Source organism: Balaenoptera borealis (genome assembly GCF_965194805.1).
Source record: "Balaenoptera borealis genome assembly, chromosome: 1".
Classification (NCBI taxonomy): domain Eukaryota; kingdom Metazoa; phylum Chordata; class Mammalia; order Artiodactyla; family Balaenopteridae; genus Balaenoptera; species Balaenoptera borealis.
Window position 1 is genome coordinate 150360361 of NC_138860.1, and position 21417 is coordinate 150381777.

Consider the following 21417-nt stretch of genomic DNA (forward strand, 5'->3'; position numbering starts at 1 on the left):
ATGGCTGTTAGTATTTGCCTTATGTATTGAGGTGCTCCTATGTTGGGTGCATAAATATTTACAATTGTTATACCTTCCTCTTGGATCGATCCCTTGATCATTATATAGTGTCCTTCTTTGTCTCTTGTAAGAGTCTTTATTTTAAAGTCTATTTTGTCTGATATGAGAATTGCTACTCCAGCTTTCTTTTGATTTCCATTTGCATGGAATATCTTTTTCCATCCCCTCACTTTCAGTCTGTATGTGTCTCTAGGTCTGAAGTGGGTCTCTTGTAGACAGTATATATATGGGTCTTGTTTTTGTATCCATTCAGCCAGCCTGTGTCTTTTGGTGGGAGCATTTAATCCATTTACATTCAAGGTAATTATCGATATGTATGTTCCTATTCCCATTTTCTTAAATGTTTTGGGTTTGTTATTGTAGGTGTTTTCCTTCTCTTGTGTTTCTTGCCTAGAGAAGTTCCTTTAGCATTTGTTGTAAAGCTGGTTTGGTGGTGCTGAACTCTCTCAGCTTTTGCTTGTCTGTAAAGGTTTTAATTTCTCCATCGAATCTGAATGAGATCCTTGCTGGGTAGAGTAATCTTGGTTGTAGGTTTTTCTCCTTCATCACTTTAAGTATATCCTGCCACTCCCTTCTGGCTTGCAGAGTTTCTGCTGAAAGATCAGATGTTAACCTTATGGGGATTCCCTTGTGTGTTATTTGTTGTTTTTCCCTTGCTGCTTTTAATATGTTTTCTTTGTATTTAATTTTTGACATTTTGATTAATATGTGTCTTGGCGTGTTTCTCCTTGGGTTTATCCTGTATGGGACTCTCTGTGCTTCCTGGACTTGATTAACTATTTCCTTTCCCATATTAGGGAAGTTTTCAACTATAATCTCTTCAAATATTTTCTCAGTCCCTTTCTTTTTCTCTTCTTCTTCTGGGACCCCTATAATTCGAATGTTGGTGTGTTTAATGTTGTCCCAGAGGTCTCTGAGACTGTCCTCAGTTCTTTTCATTCTTTTTTCTTTATCCTGCTTTGCAGTAGTTATTTCCACCATTTTATCTTCCAGGTCACTTATCCTTTCTTCTGCCTCAGTTATTCTGCTATTGATCCCATCTAGAGTATTTTTAATTTCATTTATTGTGTTTTTCATCGTTGCTTGGTTCCTCTTTAGTTCTTCTACGTCCTTGTTAAATGTTTCTTGCATTTTGTCTATTCTATTTCCAAGATTTTGGATCATCCTTACTATCATTATTCTGAATTCTTTTTCAGGTAGACTACCTATTTCCTCTTCATTTGTTAGGTCTGGTGTGTTTTGACCCTGCTCCTTCATCTGCTGTGTGTTTTTCTGTCTTCTCATTTTGCTTATCTTACTGTGTTTGGGGTCTCCTTTTCACAGGCTGCAGGTTCGTAGTTCCCGTTGTTTTTGGTATCTGTCCCCAGTGGGTAAGGTTGGTTCAGTGGGTTGTGTAGGCTTCCTGGTGGAGGGGACTATTGCCTGTGTTCTGGTGGATGAGGTTGAATCTTGTCTTTCTGGTGGGTACGTCCACGTCTGGTGGTGTGTTTTGGGGTGTCTGTGGCCTTATGATTTTAGGCAGCCTCCCTGCTAATGGATGGGGCTGTGTTCCTGTCTTGCTAGTTGTTTGGCATAGGGTGTCCAGCCCTGTAGCTTGCTGGTCGTTGAGTGAAGCTGGTTCTTGATGTTGAGATGGAGATCTCTGAGAGATTTTTGCCGTTTGGTATTACGTGGAGCTGGTAGGTCTCTTGTGGACCAGTGTCCTGAAGTTGTCTCTCCCACCTCAGATGCACATCCCTGATGCCTGGCTGGAGCACCAAGAGCCTTTCATCCACACCGCTCAGAATATAAGGGAGAAAAAAATAGAAAGAAAGAAAGAGGATAAAATAAAATAAAATAAAGGTATTATAATAAAAAATAAGAAAAAAAATTATTAAGAGTAAATGAATTCAGAAAAAAAAATTTTTTTAATTTTTAAAAATAAATTTATTAACTTTTTATAGTAAAAAATAAGAAAAAAATTTTTAAGAAAAAAATTTATTAAGAAAAAAAATTTTAATTTTTTAAAATAAAAAATATGAAAAAACTTATTAAAAATTTTTTAATTTCTAAAAATAGAAAATACGGAAAAAATTATTAAGAAAACATATATTAGGAAAAAAAAGTTTTTTTAAGTAAAAAAAAAAAAAAAAAAAATGGACGGACCTAACCCTAGGACTAATGGTGAAAGCAAAGCTATACAGACAAAATCTCACCCAGAAGCATACACATATACACTCACAAAAAAAGGAAAAGGGGAAATTAATATATCCTGCTCCTAAAGTCCACCTTTTGAATTTGGGATGATTCATTGTCTATTCAGGTATTCAACAGATGCAGGCACATCAAGTTGTTTGTGGAGCTTTAATCCGCTGCTTCTGAGGCTGCTGGGAGAGATTTCCCTTTCTCTTCTTTGTTCGTACAGCTCCCAGCGTTCAGCTTTGGATTTGGACCCGCCTCTGCATGTACGTCGCCTGAGGGCGTCCGTTCCCCGCCCAGACAGAACGGGGTTAAAGGAGCAGCTGCTTCGGGGGCTCTGGCTCACTCAGGCCGGGGGAGGGAGCGGTATGGAGGAGGCGGGGCGAGCCTGCGGCGTCAGATGCGTCGTGACGTTGCAGCAGCCTGAGGCGCGCTGTGTGTTCTCCCGGGGAAGTTGTCCCCGGATCACGGGAGCCTGGCAGTGTTGAGCTGTACCGGCTCCCGGGAGGGGCGGTGTGGAGAGTGACCTGTGCTCGCACACAGGCTTCTTGGTGGCGGCAGCAGCAGCCTTAGCGTCTCCTACCAGTCTCTGGGGTCCGCGCTGATGGCCGCGGCTTGCGCCCGCCTCTGGAGTTCGTCTAGGCGGCGCTCTGAATCCCCTCTCCTTGCGCGCCGTGAATCAAAGAGGCAAGAAAAAGTCTCTTGCCTCTTCGGCGGCTGCAGACCTCCTCTCCGGCTCCCTCCCGGCTCGCCGCGGCACGCCAACCCCTTCAGGCTGTGTTCACGCCGCCAACCCCAGTCCTCTCCCTGCGATCCGACCGAAGCCCGCGCCTCAGCTCCCAGCCCCGCCCGCCCCGGCGGGTGAGCAGACAAGCCTCTTGGGCTGGTGAGCGCTGCTCGGCACTGAGCCTCTGTGCGGGAATCTCTCCGTTTTTCCCTCTGCGCCCCTGTTGCTCTGGGATCTGCCCTGATAGCTGTGGCTCGCACCGTCTCTGGATTTCGTTTAGGCAGCGCTCCGAATCCCCTCTCCTTGCGTGCCGCGAAACAAAGAGGCAAGAAAAAGTCTCTTGCCTTTTCGGCAGCTGCAGACTTTTTCCCGGACTCCCTCCCGGCTAGCACCAAAGCCCGAGCCTCAGCTCCCAGCCCCCGCCCGCCCAGGCGGGTGAGCAGACAGGCCTCTCGGGCTGGTGAGTGCTGGTTGGCGCCGAGCCTCTGTGCGGGAGTCTCTCCGCTTTGCCCTCCGCACCCCTGTGGCTGCGCTCTCCTCCGCGGCTCCGAAGCTTCCCCCCTCTGCCACCCGCTGTCTCTGCCCGCAAAGGGGCTCCTAGTGCCTGGAAACCTTTCCTCCTTCACGGCTCCCTCCCACTGGCGCAGGTCCCGTCCCTATTCTTTTGTCTCTGTTATTTCTTTTTTCTTTTACCCTACCCAAGTACGTGGGGATTTTCTTGCCTTTTGGGAGGTCTGACATCTTCTGCCAGCGTTCAGTGGGTGTTCTGTAGGAGCAGTTCCACGTGTAGATGTATTTCTACTGTATCTGTGGGAAGGAAGGTGATCTCCGCGTCTTACTCTTCCGCCATCTTGCCCCTACTCCTCACTGTGCTTTTGATTTGCATTTCCCTAATGATTAGTGACGTTGAGCACCTTTTCATGTGCTTATTGTCCATTCATATATCTTCTTTGGAGAAATGTCTATTCAAGTCCTGTGACCACTTTTGAATTGGGTTATTTTCTTGTAGTTGAGTTTAGGAGTTCTTCATATGTTCTGGATATTAATTCTGTATCATACACATGACTTGCAAATTTTTTATTCCATTATATGAGTTGCCTTTTTACTCTATTAGTAGTGTTGTTTGATACACAAAAGTATTTAATTTTTGTGAAGTCCAATTTGTCTATTTTTTCTTTTGTTTCCTGTGTTTTTGTTTAATATCCAAAAAATCATTTCCAAATCCAATGTCATGAAGCTTTTCTCTTTTGTTTTCTTCTAAGAGTTTTATAATTTTGCTCTTACGTTTAGATCTTTGATCCATTTTGAGTTAATTTTTGTATGTGGTGTAAGACAAGGATCCATATTGCATGTGGATATCCAGCTTTCCTAGCACCATGTTTTGAAAAGGCAGTTCTTTCCCATTGAATGTTCTTAACATTTTTATTAAAAATCATTTGACCTTATATATGAACATCTATTTCTGGGCTCTCTTATTTTATTGGCCTCTGTGTCTATATTTATGCCAGTGCCATACTGTTTTGGTTACTGTGGCTTTGCAGTAAGTTTTGAAGTCAGGAAATGTTAGTATCTTAGCTTTGTTCCTCTTGTTCAAGATTGTTTTGGCTATTTGGGGTCCCTTGAGAGTCCAGGTGAATTTTAGGATCTTTTTTCCTATTTCTGCAAAAAAAAGTCATTGGGATATTGATAGGGATTGCACTGAATATGTAAATTGCTTTGGGTACTGTTGACATCTTAACAATATTAAGTCTGCCAATCCATGAACATGGAATATCTTTCTCTTTATTCATGTCTTCTTTAATTTCTTTAAGCCATGTTTTGTCTTTTTCACTGTACACCTCTTTTGTCTTCTTGGTTAATTCTTAAATCTTTTATTCTTTTCGATGCTATTTTAAGTGGAATTATTTTTTTTCAGGTTGTTCATTGTTAGTGTATAGAAATGCAGCTGATTTTTGTGTGCTGATTTGTATCCTGCTAGTTTGCTGAATTTGTTCATTAGTTTTAACATTTGTTTTTAGACTCTTAAGGGTTTTCTACATATTAGATTATGTTATCTGTGAATAGAGATAATTTTATTTATTCCTTTCCAAGTTGGATGCCTTTTATTTCTTTTTCTTGCCTAATTCCTTTGGCTAGACCTTCCAATAATATGTTGAATAGAAGTGGTGAAATGGGCATTCTTTACTGGTTCCTGATCTTAGAGGAAAGCTTTCAGTCTTTCACTATCAGATATGATGTTAGCTGTAGGCTTTTCATATATGGTCTTTATTATGTAGCAGTAGTTTCATTTTATTCCTAGTTTGTTGAGTGTTTTTACTGCAAGGGGTGTTGAATTTTGTCAAATGGTTTCTCTGCATCAGTTGAGGTTATCTGTCATTTTTCCCTTTTCATGCTTTTAAGGTGGTATATTACATTGAATATTTTATGTTTAACCATTCTTGCATTCTAGGAGTAAATCACATTTGGTCATGGTGTATAATCCTTTTAATATTCTGTGAATTCGGTTTCCTAGTGTTTTGTTGAAGATGTATTGAAGGTTTTTAAATAGGAGAATAACTGGTAGAAATATGGGGAATGGGATGAAGAGCCGGAGATTAGAAATGGGAGAGTAATTAGGAGGTTTTTGCCTTTTGGGCAAGTTTTCCTAGCCTAAACTAATTCTTTCCAGCATTTACCTCATCTCAGTAGAAGGCACCACCATTTACCGTGTTGCTTAGGATAAGCACATTTGAGTCATCTTTGATTCATCTCTTTCTTTTACACCCCACATTCAAACCATTAGCAAATGCTATAGAATTTACCTTCAAAATATTATGTATTCCAAATTTAGCCATTTGTCACACATCTCTACTTTTTCTGCTGTAGTCTAAGCTACCACCATCTCTCATGTGGACTATTTCCAACTTATCTCACTTCTTGCCCCGCCCCACCCCCCCACCCAGTCTTCTTCATTTAGTAGCCAGAATTGTTCTTTTAAAATATATCATGTTACTTCCTACTTATAGCCCATCAGTAGCTTCACAACTTAAAATTCTAAGCCCTTATCAAGTTTCATGAGGTTATACAATATTTGGCTTCTAGTTAACTTTTCAGTTTCATCATGTTTTGCAGTCACCACTTTGTTACTCAGCCTCAGACATATTGCTCTCTTTAAATAAGATTAGGTACTTTTTTGCCTCTGAGTCTTCGCATTTACTGTTTTCTGTGTCTTGAATGTTCTTCCTCCAGAAATTTAAATGTCTCTCTTCTTCACTTTCAGGTCTCTTCACCTGTTTAGAGTGGCTTTCTTTGTCTACTCTATTCTAAAATAATACCATCTTCCCAACAGTCTGTAGCCTCTTACCCTGTTTTATTTTTCTTAATAACACTACCTGACATCATAATATATATTTATTTATCTGTTGTCTATTTTCTCTAACTAGAATGTAAGTTATAGAAGGGTAGGGATTTAATTGATCATATTTATGACAGAGGATATATGAAGATATCAGGTTGACATGAGGATGAGCAATGATATGAGGATATAAATGAGAATGTTTGATTGAACAGTATCCTAAAGGAGGTAGAATAGGCTTATTTTTAAAAAAAAAAAAATTATTTATTTATTTTTATTTATTTGGCTGCGCCAGGTCTTCGTTGCGGCAAGCAGGATTGTTGCAGCATGCGGGATCTTTAGTTGCAGCATACAGGCTCTATTGCAGCATGCGGGATAGCATAGATAGAAGAGTGTGTTCACTGTCTTTTATCCTCTTATTTTCAATCTAGAAGTAAAGATAATTTTGTTGCATGTTAATTTTGTGTCATTTTTTCATTAAGTATATTGCTGTTAATACCTTGGATAAATCCTAAAAAAAAAGTAGTCCTGAAAACTTAGATGCTCATCTAAGATGTAGTTTATAGTTAAGGTTGCAGAAATGATCTCAGAAACTTATAAAAACAAGGTTGTCTTACTTGCTATGTTTGATTATTCTGTACCATAGGTAAACTTGATTTACATTAAGACTGAATACGGTAACAAAGAATAGAATTAGGAATAGACCAAAGTCTTTGTTTTACTATATTGAGTGGGGGAGGGGGAAAGAACAAACTACTTTTGATCATTCTTTTGGGAGCTCCATATCTCAAAAAAAATATGAGATTGTTTGTTGACTGAAATGTGATAATAGAAAATGTTTTTGTTATAATATTAAAGAAATGGTATGATCTGTTATGTTGAAAAATGTATGGAATAGTAGGATGTGAGCTGGTGGGTGATTTTCTTCTTTTCTTATAATTCATGTAGCTTTTGCAGTTAGCATGTAGTTTTTAAAATGAGAGTAATCAATTAATTTAAAAAATCATTGTGCATATATAATATAGTCCCTCTTCAGCTCCTTGCTTTAAATTGCTTTCAAACTTTTAGCAGAATAGAGGTTTTGTTTTTTTTTTAACATTTTGCCTAGTTTTGTATAAAATAACAACGAAATCAGTTTTAAATGGGAGGCAGTGTATCAAATACATGGCGATATTGTTTAGGATGTTTTCCTGTGACCATTTAATCTGGTACTGTACATGCCAATCAGAGACATTCAAGACCTTCTGCTATACCTAAGACAGTCTCTCTTGGCTGCAACAAAATGATCAGCTAAATGTTGTTACTTATGGAATCTTGGCTTTGATGTAGCATTTCAGAATTTATGCAGACAGTAAAGTAAAACAGGTTTTATTTTTAAAATGTTTAATAGCAACCTCCCCCACAGCACCTCTCATTCTTTCAGTCCTGCTTCACAGAGGCAGGGATCTCTGTCTCTTTTGTTCAGTTCCATATCCTAGGTTTCTTAAATCTGGCAATAGAAGGTGCATATATGTTGATTATGTCCTTCTCTCCTAAATACGAGGACGTTAAAATAGAAATCTTTTTTTATATTGTTGTTAAACGTCACACTAATAGGAAAAACAGGAAGAAAGTGAACTTCGTTCTCTGCCACCTCCTTCCCTTGCCCACTTGGCTGCTTTAAGTGTTGCAGTTATTGAATTAGCAAAAGAACAAGGAATAACAGATGATGACCTCAGAGTTCGTCAGGAAATTGTGGAGGAGATGTCAAAGGTTATAACAGCATTTTTACCAGGTACAGCTTCATTTTATACTTAATTTTTAAAATGACACAACTCTTCCTCTTGCTTCCTCTTGAACTTAGGGTAAATTCTTAATGTTTTTCTTTCTCTTTTTTTCTCCATCTTAAAAGTAGATTACTTTAATTATTTGTAAATGACTTTTGGGGGGAGATATTTCAGAAAAGGAAACTGGAGAATTACGGCACAGCATAATTTTTGTAATAAAAAAAGATTTTTAAAATGTCAGATACAAGATTAATTGCTTAGTGCTTGAATATTAATTTTATATTAAATTTTCAGTATCCTTGACTTCTGAATGGACATTTTAGTCATATTTATTTCGGTATATACAGTTGAACTAGTTACTGAATAAAATTCCTATTGCTTGATAGTGGGGAAAATTAATTTACTTTAAGGATGTTAGAGGTAAAATTTACACTTTTATTTCTTTTTTTGACTCTTGATCTTTCTTTACAGAAAGCTATTGTTTTGGGTACAAGGGGGAATTGGGTCAGGTTTATTGTAGACATTATGTATAGATTATTTGCTTAGCCCTCAGCATTTTTTTTCATTAATACTGAATTTAGGTAAATGGATATTAAGTAAGACTTGTTTCTTACCACCAAAGGGACTTTAGACAGTTGATAAATTATAATTTTATATCAAACCATTGTGAGATTTATAAGAAAGAATATAAAATTGAAATTGAAATTTTAATTTTTCTTTATTATTTCTATAATGTAGTTTTCTATCTAAAACACATTGATACTAATTTAAATTATACATAGGAATAATTCACTTATTATTATAAGAAGAGAAGTGAAATATTTATGATTTTAATCACTTGGATGACTTCCAGACATTTTGTGAACTTGAAAAGTAGACTTGTATATATTCAACTGAGTACAAACTTAACACTTCCTAGCATACTAAACATCCCATGATCAGTCCCAATCATGTTATTTTTCAACTTGCCCTCTGCTGAGATCCTTTAAAAATTTACCTTATTATGATTTTTGAAATAACATATTTGATAGTTTGCAAAAGATGTAGGTAGCATGTTATTATTCCTATTTATTTTGTTCTGTGAACTCTTGAAAGCCAGAGTTTTTTTTTGGTTTTAGGTCTGCAGTATCAATTGACTTGGCTTCACTTTGTGTTTTTAAAGAGCATTGGCTGAATGTCTGTGATCCCTTCCCCATTTAAAGAGCTATTTCTGAAGTAAATATAAATATCTAAAGAAATATGTAGTTTGTGACAGTAGCTATAGCTAGGTTAGTACATTCTTTACTGTTACATATTAAATGTGAAACATACTTCTAGTTATTCCTAAATGAATTACTACTAAAATTTTGTTTAAACACTGAACTTGAATGAGTTATTTCTCTCTTCCTGAACCCTATAACTGAGAAACATTTTTATTATTTTGTAGATCAGTTAGAAAAGGATATTATTCTTCTATAATTGCTGTATTAGAATTGGAAGACACAGAATTGAAATATATGCAGTTTTCCTATCACTGTTTTTTAAAGTTCTCATATTTGCATGCTGTTTCATGCTATGATATTTTTCCTTCATTTCCAGAGTGTTCACTTAGGTTGTATGGCTCGTCTCTGACTAAGTTTGCTCTGAAAAGTAGTGATGTTAATATAGATATAAAATTTCCTCCCAAGGTAAGTAATTAGACAAGACCCTTTTCTGTATGGTTCTTAATTAGTACTTGCTATTGTTTATTGATTATCTTTTTAGAGAAGATATAGGGGAATATAAAACACTGGCTTGTAGAATGTTACCATCATGATTTAACAGTGCTTTTGGAAAGTACTTTCTAGGTGTCAGACATAGGTGGAATTAAAGAAAATAAGGGAGAAAAAAAAAAGGAAGAAGAGGAAGGCGGTCAAAAATAAAGGGAAAATGCTTGTATTTGAACATGTTGAACAGTTACTGCTTATGGTAAGCAGTTTAGAAAGAGGAAAGAATTTTGAAATCATACATCTGTAGATGTTCAAATCTTGGCTGCAATGAGCAAGTTACTTGACCTTCTTGAGCCTCAGTTTCTAATTTCCAAAATAGGAATAATAACTTCAATATTAAATAAGGTGATATATACCAAGTATTTTTGTATAGTACCTGGTACATTATAGGTACTTTTAATAAGTAGTGGCTAGGACCATTAGCAAAATACCAGTATTGTTTAGCATTGCTAACATTGCTTATTTACTGACATATCAAACATTTAAAATAATCAGTTGATATTTTATGTGTTTTTAATTTTTTGAATAATAAGTTTATGCTCAAGGAGGTTTGATTTGGGTGAAAATTTGATGTTTTAATTTCTAGTCTGATATAGTCATTAACTTACAAGTAAGGTATGATTATTAAATAATTTTTAAATAGCAGCAAAGTACACATTTAAGCTAAATATTTGACATGCTTGTTATTTAAAGTAGTATTTTAATCTAAGCCTTTTGGCCATGCTGCCAGTTGTCAGTATCCCTTAAATTTCTTATCTCAACAACTTCTCTTTAGAAATCATTTGGTAAACTGATTTCTTTTTCATTTGTTTTGATATGAAATTACAGAATCTTTTCTCACTCTAAGAACTCACTAATTCTAGTAGTGTTGCTGGAATAATAGCACTATATGATTTATTAGATTCTACTTCCTCCATGAACAAGATTTCTTAACATAAAAGTAGAACACTATTCTGTTTTCATTATTTTAAAATACAGAGCATGATTTTACTTGTATTTAATGAAATTGAATTATCTCTAAAGTTCTGCAACTTGAACTTTGAAGTTAGTGTATTTATTAATTTGAAACTTCTTTTAGATGAATCATCCAGATCTTCTGATACAAGTGCTTGGGATTTTAAAAAAAAGTGGTGAGTTTCTTTTTAAAGTTGTTTTTCTAAAGAAAGTTCTTTAAATATATATGCATTGTGTTGTTTATGTATGCCTAACCAAGTTAAACTAAAACTGCTAGAATATTTGCGTCATTGTATTGCATATGTATTTAATAGGTGTACTAGAACATTTACATGTTGGTTACATCAAAAGTATCATATTTAAAATTGATATATTAAAAATGATTGCCTTTTGGGTAATTTCAAAATGTTGCCTTTGAGTATTATGGATGCTTCTTGTGTAAAATGAGACAGAAAACCTGTAATCATTAGGAGATTGTTGATGAAGGAAGATTTAGGGACAGACTTGGGGGAAAAATGTGTATGCATTGAGTAAATATGTTTCTTCCCCACTTAAAACAATGTTAATCATTTATAGTACATCAATCAAATTATACCTAGTAAGTCTTTCATATGTGGCTCATCTGTCTGGATTGATTTTTATGTAAAAAGGACATTTTTATGTAAAAAGGACATTCATTCATTTATGTAACAAGTATTGTTACCTGTAAAAAGGTAACAGTACTTTTTAAATAAAAATTTTAAAAATTACAACTTTCTCAAAGCAGGTCCCAGGTCATGTAGTACAGTCTGGAATATTATTTTCTTGGTTTTATTTACTGCTTTTTTTGTTACATAAAGTAAATGCTTAGGAGCTCAGAATCTGGAGCCAGACTTTCCAGGCACAAATTTTAGTTGTACCACTTACTGGTTGTGTGTCCTTTGACAAATTACTTAAGTGTTAATGCTTCACTTTTCTCATCTATAAAATGGCAATAATATAGTATCTTTTTGATGAGAGGGTTGTTTATGAGGATGAAATGGGTTAAGCCATAGCTTAGAAAAGTACCTGGTTTACAGTACCTTCTTATTACATTTCTGCTGCTGTGATTGTTATTATTATTACTATTGTCATCTTAAATTTTATGAATCAAAATTACCTGTCAAGAGCAACAGTCAGCTCTACCCACCACCAGAGCCTCCCATCAAGCCTCTTATATAGCCTCAACCACCAGAGGACAGACAGCAGAAGCAAGAAAAACTACAATCCTGCAGCCTGTGGACCAAAACCCACAGTTACAGAAAGATAGACAAGATGAAAAGGCAGAGGGCTATATACCAGATGAAGGAACAAGAAAAAAACCCAGAAAAACAACTAAATGAAGTGGAAATAGGCAACGTTGCAGAAAAAGAATTCAGAATAATGATAGGGAAGATGATCCAGGACCTCGGAATAAGAATGGAGGCAAAGAGTGAGAAGATGCAAGAAATGATTAACAAAGACCTAGAAGAATTAAAGAACAAACAAACAGAGATGACCAATACAATAACTGAAATGAAAACTACACTAGAAGGAATCAATAGCAGAATAACTGAGGCAGAAGAACGGATAAGTGACCTGGAAGACAGAATGGTGGAATTCACTGCTGCGGAACAGAATAAAGAAAAAAGAATGAAAAGAAATGAAGACAGCCTAAGAGACCTCTTGGACAACATTAAACGCAACAACATTCACATTATAGGGGTCCCAGAAGGAGAAGAGAGAGAGAAAGGACCAGAGAAAATATTTGAAGAGATTATAGTTGAAAACTTCCCTAACATGGGAAAGGAAATAGCCACCCAAGTCCAGGAAGCGCAGAGAGTCCCATACAGGATAAACCCAAGGAGAAACATGCCGAGACACATAGTAATCAAAATGGCAAAAATTAAAGACAAAGAAAAATTATTGAAAGCAGCAAGGGAAAAACGACAAATAACATACAAGGGAACTCCCATAAGGTTAACAGCTGATTTCTCAGCAGAAACCCTACAAGCCAGAAGGGAGTGGCATGATATACTTAAAGTGATGAAAGGGAAGAACCTACAACCAAGATTACTCTACCCGGCAAGGATCTCATTTAGATTTGATGGAGAAATCAAAAGCTTTACAGACAAGCAAAAGCTAAGAGAATTCAGCACCACCAAACCAGCTCTACAACAAATGCTAAAGGAACTTCTCTAAGTGGGAAACACAAGAGAAGAAAAGGACCTACAAAAACAAACCCAAAACAATTAAGAAAATGGTCATAGGAACATACATATCGATAATTACCTTAAACGTGAATGGATTAAATGCTCCAACCAAAAGACACAAGATTGCTGAATGGATACAAAAACAAGACCCATATATATGCTGTCTACAAGAGACCCACTTTAGACCTAGGGACACATACAGACTGAAAGTGAGGGGATGGAAAAAGATATTCCATGCAAATGGAAATCAAAAGAAAGCTGGAGTAGCAATACTCATATCAGATAAAATAGACTTTAAAGTAAAGAATGTTACAAGAGACAAAGAAGGACACTACATAATGATCAAGGGATCAATCCAAGAAGAAGATATAACAATTATAAATATATATGCACCCAACATAGGAGCACCTCAATACATAAGGCAACTGCTAACAGCCATAAAAGAGGAAATCGACAGCAACACAATAATAGTGGGGGACTTTAACACCTCACTTACACCAATGGACAGATCATCCAAAATGAAAATAAATAAGGAAACAGAAGCTTTAAATGACACAATAGACCAGATAGATTTAATTGATATTTATAGGACATTCCATCCAAAAACAGCAGATTAAACGTTCTTCTCAAGTGCGCACGGAACATTCTCCAGGATAGATCACATCTTGGGTCACAAATCAAGCCTCAGTAAATTTAAGAAAATTGAAATCATATCAAGCATCTTTTCTGACCACAATGCTATGAGATTAGAAATGAATTACAGGGAAAAAAACGTAAAAAAGACAAACACATGGAGGCTAAACAATACGTTACTAAATAACCAAGAGATCACTGAAGAAATCAAAGAGGAAATCAAAAAATACCTAGAGACAAATGACAATGAAAACACGACAATCCAAAACCTATGGGATGCAGCAAAAGCAGTTCTAAGAGGGAAGTTTATAGCTATACAAGCCTACGTAAAGAAACAAGAAAAATCTCAAGTAAACAATCTAACCTTACACCTAAAGAAACTAGAGAAAGAAGAACAAACAAAACCCAAAGTTAGCAGAAGGAAAGAAATCATAAAGATCAGAGCAGAAATAAATGAAATAGAAACAAAGAAAACAAGAGCAAAGATCAATAAAACTAAAAGCTGGTTCTTTGAGAAGATAAACAAAATTGATAAGCCATTAGCCAGACTCATCAAGAAAAAGAGGGAGAGGACTCAAATCAATAAAATCAGAAATGAGAAAGGAGAAGTTACAACAGACACTGCAGAAATACAAAGCATCCTAAGAGACTACTACAAGCAACTTTATGCCAATAAAATGGACAACCTGGAAGAAATGGACAAATTCTTAGAAAGGTATAACCTTCCAAGACTGAACCAGGAAGAAACAGAAAATATGAACAGACCAATCACAAGCACTGAAATTGAAACTGTGATTAAAAATCTTCCAACAAACAAAAGTCCAGGACCAGATGGCTTCACAGGTGAATTCTATCAAACATTTAGAGAAGAGCTAACACCTATCCTTCTCAAACTCTTCCAAAAAATTGCAGAGGAAGGAACACTCCCAAACTCATTCTATGAGGCCACCATCACCCTGATACCAAAACCAGACAAAGACACTACAAAGAAAGAAAATTACAGACCAATATCACTGATAAATATAGATGCAAAAATCCTCAACAAAATACTAGCAAACAGAATCCAACAACACATTAAAAGGATCATACACCACGATCAAGTGGGATTTATCCCAGGGATGCAAGGATTCTTCAATATACGCAAATCAATCAACGTGATACACCATATTAACAAATTGAAGAATAAAAACCATATGATCATCTCAATAGATGCAGAAAAAGCTTTTGACAAAATTCAACACCCATTTACGATAAAAACTCTCCAGAAAGTGCGCATAGAGGGAACCTACCTCAACATAATAAAGGCCATATATGACAAACCCACAGCAAACATCATTCTCAATGGTGAAAAACTGAAAGCATTTCCTCTAAGATCAGGAACGAGACAAGGATGTCCACTCTCACCACTATTATTCAACATAGTTCTGGAAGTCCTAGCCATGGCAATCAGAGAAGAAAAAGAAATAAAAGGAATACAAATTGGAAAAGAAGATGTAAAACTGTCACTGTTTGCGGATGACATGATATTATACATAGAGAATCCTAAAACTGCCACCAGAAAACTGCTAGAGCTAATTAATGAATATGGTAAAGTTGCAGGATACAAAATTAATGCACAGAAATCTCTTGCATTCCTGTACACTAATGATGAAAAATCTGAAAGAGAAATTATGGAAACACTCCCATTTACCATTGCAACAAAAAGAATAAAATACCTAGGAATAAACCTACCTAGCGAGACAAAAGACCTGTATGCAGAAAACTATAAGACACTGATGAAAGAAATTAAAGATGATACCAACAGATGGAGAGATATACCATGTTCTTGGATTGGAAGAATCAACATTGTGAAAATGACTATACTACCCAAAGTAATCTACAGATTCAATGCAATCCCTATCAAATTACCAATGGCATTTTTTACGGAACTAGAAGAAATCATCTTAAAATTTGTATGTAGACACAAAAGACCCCGAATAGCCAAAGCAGTCTTGAGGGAAAAAAACGGAGCTGGAGGAATCAGACTCCCTGACTTCAGACTATACTACAAAGCTACAGTAATCAAGACAATATGGTGCTGGCACAAAAACAGAAACATAGACCAATGGAACAAGATAGAAAGCCCAGAGATAAACCCACGCACCTATGGTAAACTAATCTATGACAAAGGAGGCAAAGATATACAATGGAGAAAAGACAGCCTCTTCAATAAGTGGTGCTGGGAAAACTGGTCAGTTACATGTAAAAGAATGAAATTAGAATACTCCCTAACACCATACACAAAAATAAACTCAAAATGGATTCGAGACCTAAATGTAAGACTGGTCACTATAAAACTCTTAGAGGAAAACATAGGAAGAACACTCTTTGACATAAATCACAGCAAGATCCTTTTTGACCCACCTCCTAGAGAAATGGAAATAAAAACAAAAATAAACAAATGGGACCTAATGAAACTTCAAAGCTTTTGCACAGCAAAGGAAACCATAAACAAGATGAAAAGACAACCCTCAGAATGGGAGAAAATATTTGCAAACAAATCAACGGACAAAGGATTAATCTCCAAAATATATAAACAGCTCATTCAGCTCAATATTAAAGAAACAAACACCCCAATCCAAAAATGGGCAGAAGACCTAAATAGACATTTCTCCAAAGAAGACATACAGACGGCCACGAAGCACATGAAAAGATGTTCAACATCACTAATTATTAGAGAAATGCAAATCAAAACTACAATGAGGTATCACCTCACACCAGTTAGAATGGGCATCATCAGAAAATCTACAAACAACAAGTGCTGGAGAGGGTGTGGAGAAAAGGGAACCCTCTTGCACTGTTTGTGGGAATGTAAATTGATACAGCCACTATGGAGAACAATATGGAGGTTCCTTAAAAAACTAAAAATAGAATTACCATATGACCCAGCAATCCCACTACTGGGCATATACCCAGAGAAAACCATAATTCAAAAAGACACATGCACCTGAATGTTCATTGCAGCACTATTTACAATAGCCAGGTCATGGAAGCAACCTAAATGCCCATCAACAGACGAATGGATAAAGAAGATGTGGTACATATATACAATGGAATATTACTCAGCCATAAAAAGGAACAAAATTGAGTCATTTGTTGAGACGTGGATGGATCTAGAGACTGTCATACAGAGTGAAGTAAGTCAGAAAGAGAAAAACAAATATCGTATATTAACACATGTATGTGGAACCTAGAAAAATGGTACAGATGAGCCGGTTTGCAGGGCAGAAGTTGAGACACAGATGTAGATAACGGACATATGGACACCAAGGGGGGAAAACTGCGGTGGGGTGGGGATGGTGTTGTGCTGAATTGGGCGATTGGGATTGACATGTATACACTGCTGTGTATAAAATTGATGCCTAATAAGAACCTGCAGTATAAAAAAACAAACAAAACAACTAATACTAAACTTTCATTGGGTTATTTGTATGGAAATATGTTAATATAAGTGTTTCAGACATTACATGAAATTTCTAAAAATCTTATATGTTCTGGTATAATGTTATAAGTCATAATCCTAGTTATTACCTTAAAATGTATATCTCAGAAATAACTAATTTTCTTGTCAACTGCATTATTATGAACTTTCATCAAATCTTTAACTGTGGTCATTTTTAAGTCTTTTGTCATTTCCAGACAGTTCTGGGTGTACTCTGATGCTTTTGTAAATATGTTCTTATAAAAGGGTTTCATCTTCAGGAAGTTCATGGAAAAGACTCTGACAAGTACAGGTTTCTGGTAACTGACTGTACTGCTGAACTGAATGAATAAGCATTTTCAGAACTCTAATGAAAAACTGATGAACTCATAAAAGTGCTAACAAAAGATCAAGATAAAAAAAAATTAATTACATGGGACTGAGTGAACTGATGAGGATGAGTATAATTTTTGTGACTTTCTGTCTGAATTAAAAAAAAAAAAAATCCAACAAGGACTCAGAGGCAAGGAATATACAAATCAATTTTCACTGCAAAGTAAAGGAGCTGTTACAGTGGAGGATTACTGGACTGAATGTCAATATTATGACATAGTATTAGTGTGTTTCATGTTTGGTAATTGCAATCATTGTTGCTTTTGCTGTGGTCATCCATGTACAATGCTTGGTGTCAGTCTATTTATCTCTTGTAAAAATAAAATACAGTGTGTGTGTGTGGAAAAAAAAAAAAAAAAGAAATCAGATTCAAAGAGAACCTGAGCAATTAACCTCTCAGAGCCTCTGTTGTTGGGAACACTGAAAAAGATCCATGCTTATTAGAGAGTTTACAACAATACACAACACCTAAGAGCTTCTCAGTACAAGTTAGTGAAAATTTGAATTGAATTTAGAAAAGCATTTCTAGGCAAAAATAATTAAGCAATAAGTAAAATTATGGGGGGTGGAGCATGGGTCTTGAAAGAGCCAACTACTCTGGCTATTCAAAATTAACTGGAAACTTGTGGCTTGGGACTGGAAAAATCAGACTCCCCGGTGCCCATTTAAAAAAAAAAAAAAAATTACCTGTCAAAAATATTTCCATTTTGGCTTAGAAGAGAAGGCTTATTGATTTTAGCCATACCCTCTCATTGGCTCTAGTGTCAGTTCTAAACTTCTTTTCTTCTCTCTGTCTGCCCTATCAGCTCTCCATTATTTATCAGCTTTTTGGCCATTTTCCTGGGATATTAATATTTAAGGGATGATTTTGGTCTAGTTTAACCTGTAAAGGGAGTTTTCTTCTGTAATAAATAGTTGACTCTCATTGCACAAAAACTCTAAAGCATAGTATAGATAAGCGCTTTTACCTCTTTAGACTCACTAGACACTATCAACGTAGCAAAAATATTTTAAAAATATGTTTTCCACTAAAATACATGAATAGATCATCTTAAGTCACATAACATAGGTTTTTAAAATTCAGTCTGAATGTAAAATTGATTATTCCCTCCTTTATGCCCTCTCTTCTCTTTAAAGACCTCTATCCTGTTATCTACAGGATTTATTTGTTTATATATTTGTTTTCCAGATCCCTAATTGAGCTCTTTGTATCTATTCATTGTCATATCCACCATGCATAATGTAACTCCTGACATAAAGCTCTTCAGCACATTTGTTTTGGATAGATTAATAATTCCAACAGGTACTACTAAGAGATTTTTTTTTGAACTTCAAATGAGATAATGTTAATCCATCTATTTTTGTTTAGATTAGATATTTTATGGCATGGGGCCTACCTTGGAGATGTAGAGAAAGACTTCAGAGTGGAAGTGTGCTTCACCTGTTAGTCCTTCCTTAAGAGCTTTGGCAGACTCTTCGTATATTAACAGGAAATAGGGCCAGTAGAGTTAGCCTTTTACTGCCATGGATAATTTAAAAGAACTATATTGTCAAAGCATTGTAGGTTCTCATTTCGTGACTCCTGTGGAAATAGCCTTCAGAAGTAAGTGGTGTCCTCTGTTTGCTGTATCTATGAAGGTTTAACGACTTTGACTAGATTGTATATTTACTTGGAAATATTCAAACTTTTCGGGATGTTAAAACCTTTCTTCTTAAGGTAATTATAATGTTCAGACAGTATTTGGGACTCTGCCTGTCTGTGGTTTGTGATAATACAGCAAATGACACCAAGAGAGGTAAGAGATTCTGTTGGGTTGTTGGGTTGATGCTCATAACGAGAAGAGTGGATTATCCCACAGAAGCAGTGAGAGTGATTTTTAGAAGGAAACTATTACTTAATGTTTACCATAGAGCAAACATTTGAGAGATGTTGACATTAGCTTACATGTTTTATTTTTTTTCTTTATTAGTATTATATGTAGATGTGGAATCTGATTTTCACGCTAAAGTTCCTGTTGTGGTGTGCAAAGATCGGAAAAGGTTGGTAACAATGAAGAGAAAATAAAGTTTTTAAAAAAAAATTAACAACAACCAAGTATGCAGTGGATATCTGTAAGAGAGAAGAGTTTTGTTTTAGATTTCTCCTTGGATTAATTTGACTAAGCTAGTTTCTATTTATTAAAATTAGCAAGCCTGCTAAAAGCATGTGAACAAGAAATGGAGTTATTAGAGAGTTAAAAATAAAACATTCTAATGCAAAACTTTTCATTTGTTTATTCACCCAACAGTATTGAGCATTTACTATATGTTAGGTACTGCTTTGCTTATTTCAAACATAAATAAGAAATAGACTCTCTTCTCAAGGATCTGTCTATTAGAATCTAGTTTTTAGTTCACTGAAATTCAAGGAGTCATTGAAGATTGATCTTCGCTTTCTATTCAGATATTTATAGGACTGAGAGAGCAACATGCCTTTGACAAAGGAAACTAAAATAATTGTATTTGAAACCAATGTGGGAGAGATGGAAACAATACAGAAATAATAATGTATTCTTTTATTGATTATTAATTATTATTTCTTACATTTTAAGATTACTCTGTTTTCTTATTCAAAGCTAGAAGAGTCTTTGGAGATCTAGTTCAACTTCCTTATTTTCTAAATTAGAAAATTGAGACCTGGAGTGATTAAGTGATTTGTCCAAATTCAAATTATTCAGGGGAAAATCAGAATTGGAATAGAGGTATTCTGACTTCTAGTGTTTTTCCTACCACATTGTGTCAAATTGCCTCTGCGGCAACCTCAGTCACATTCTTTTCCCTGCCACAAAAATGTTTCTTCTACAATTCTGTCACTTTGTTTAAGGTAGCTCCTGTTTTCACTTACATATAAGCATTACTTGTGGATTAATAGATAAATTCTTTCTGATCTCTAATCTGAAAATAGCATATCAATAAAGTCATGAAAGCTTGGATAGGAAAAATTAGAGTCAAGAAGTATAGCTAGTCAGTTCAGTATTTCATTTTTTGTTTTTATCATGTGCAAAGCAAAAAGAATGGACTAGGAAGGTATGTTGTACTATTTGACATTGATGATATCAATGTCTTTCCCCTCACATAAATCAAGTTTTGGTGACTCTTAATGCTGCTTTTGAAATTAATTTTTCATGAACTTAAATATTAAATACTAAGTGAGGTTAAAATTTATTTCTGAAGTATAAATGAAGAGTTAAAACATCTTTAATTTGTATGGAACTCTAGTGATGGAAATGATAATATAGTTTTCTATTAGCTCTAAGTTTATTAAAACATTTGTTTTTATTATGACTTCTTAGGTGTTAATTGTGGTGACTGGAAAGGATAGCCACAGGATTTGAAGTATTCTGGTTTTTAAGGTATAAGTACAGTGAAAATTTGTTTCTTTCTCATTCACAGTGGTTTACTTTGTAGAGTGAGTGCAGGAAATGATATGGCATGCCTCACTACTGATTTACTTGCTGCTCTTGGCAAAATGGAACCTGTCTTTACTCCCTTGGTGTTAGCCTTTCGCTATTGGGCTAAGGTAAGTGGAACAGAGGAAAAAAGTACTTAACATTTAAGATAACTGAGGCTTTTTCTTGCACTAACATGTAACATAAATCATAATAATGTGGGGACAAAATAGTTATCTGTGGACGGAAAGTGGTGTGGCAGGTTCTGATAATGAACATGAAAATAAAGTTTCATAGGCATGTAGAGTTTATTAATATATTTTAGAATGTTTAATTATTATACTTTATTCTCTTTTATGCAGTGTAGTAATATTCTCTTTCACATCTTAGTATTTGAGACTCAAGTTTTCACTCTTATTGTAAGGTTGTAAGGTTGTAAGATATGGTTATGCAAGTTAAGATTCTTTTGTTAGCATATTTTTTCCCAGTCTCTGTCTTAGAACATTATTCTCTTTCCTCTAAATTA

The 21417-nt window shown here is 35.5% G+C and overlaps 1 protein-coding gene across 7 annotated transcripts in view; it reads left to right on the plus strand.

Annotated features, from left to right (window-relative positions):
• Positions 1 to 21417, plus strand: part of TUT4 (terminal uridylyl transferase 4) — a 151701-nt gene that overhangs the window by 75128 nt on the left and 55156 nt on the right. For all 7 annotated transcript variants that reach the window (XM_082370115.1, XM_082370113.1, XM_082370112.1 and 4 more), the window contains exons 5-9: positions 7896 to 8073; positions 9644 to 9732; positions 10892 to 10943; positions 19434 to 19503; positions 20896 to 21022. In XM_082370115.1, the coding sequence (XP_082226241.1) occupies positions 7896 to 8073; positions 9644 to 9732; positions 10892 to 10943; positions 19434 to 19503; positions 20896 to 21022 (516 nt within the window). The remainder of the gene's footprint in view (positions 1 to 7895; positions 8074 to 9643; positions 9733 to 10891; positions 10944 to 19433; positions 19504 to 20895; positions 21023 to 21417) is intronic.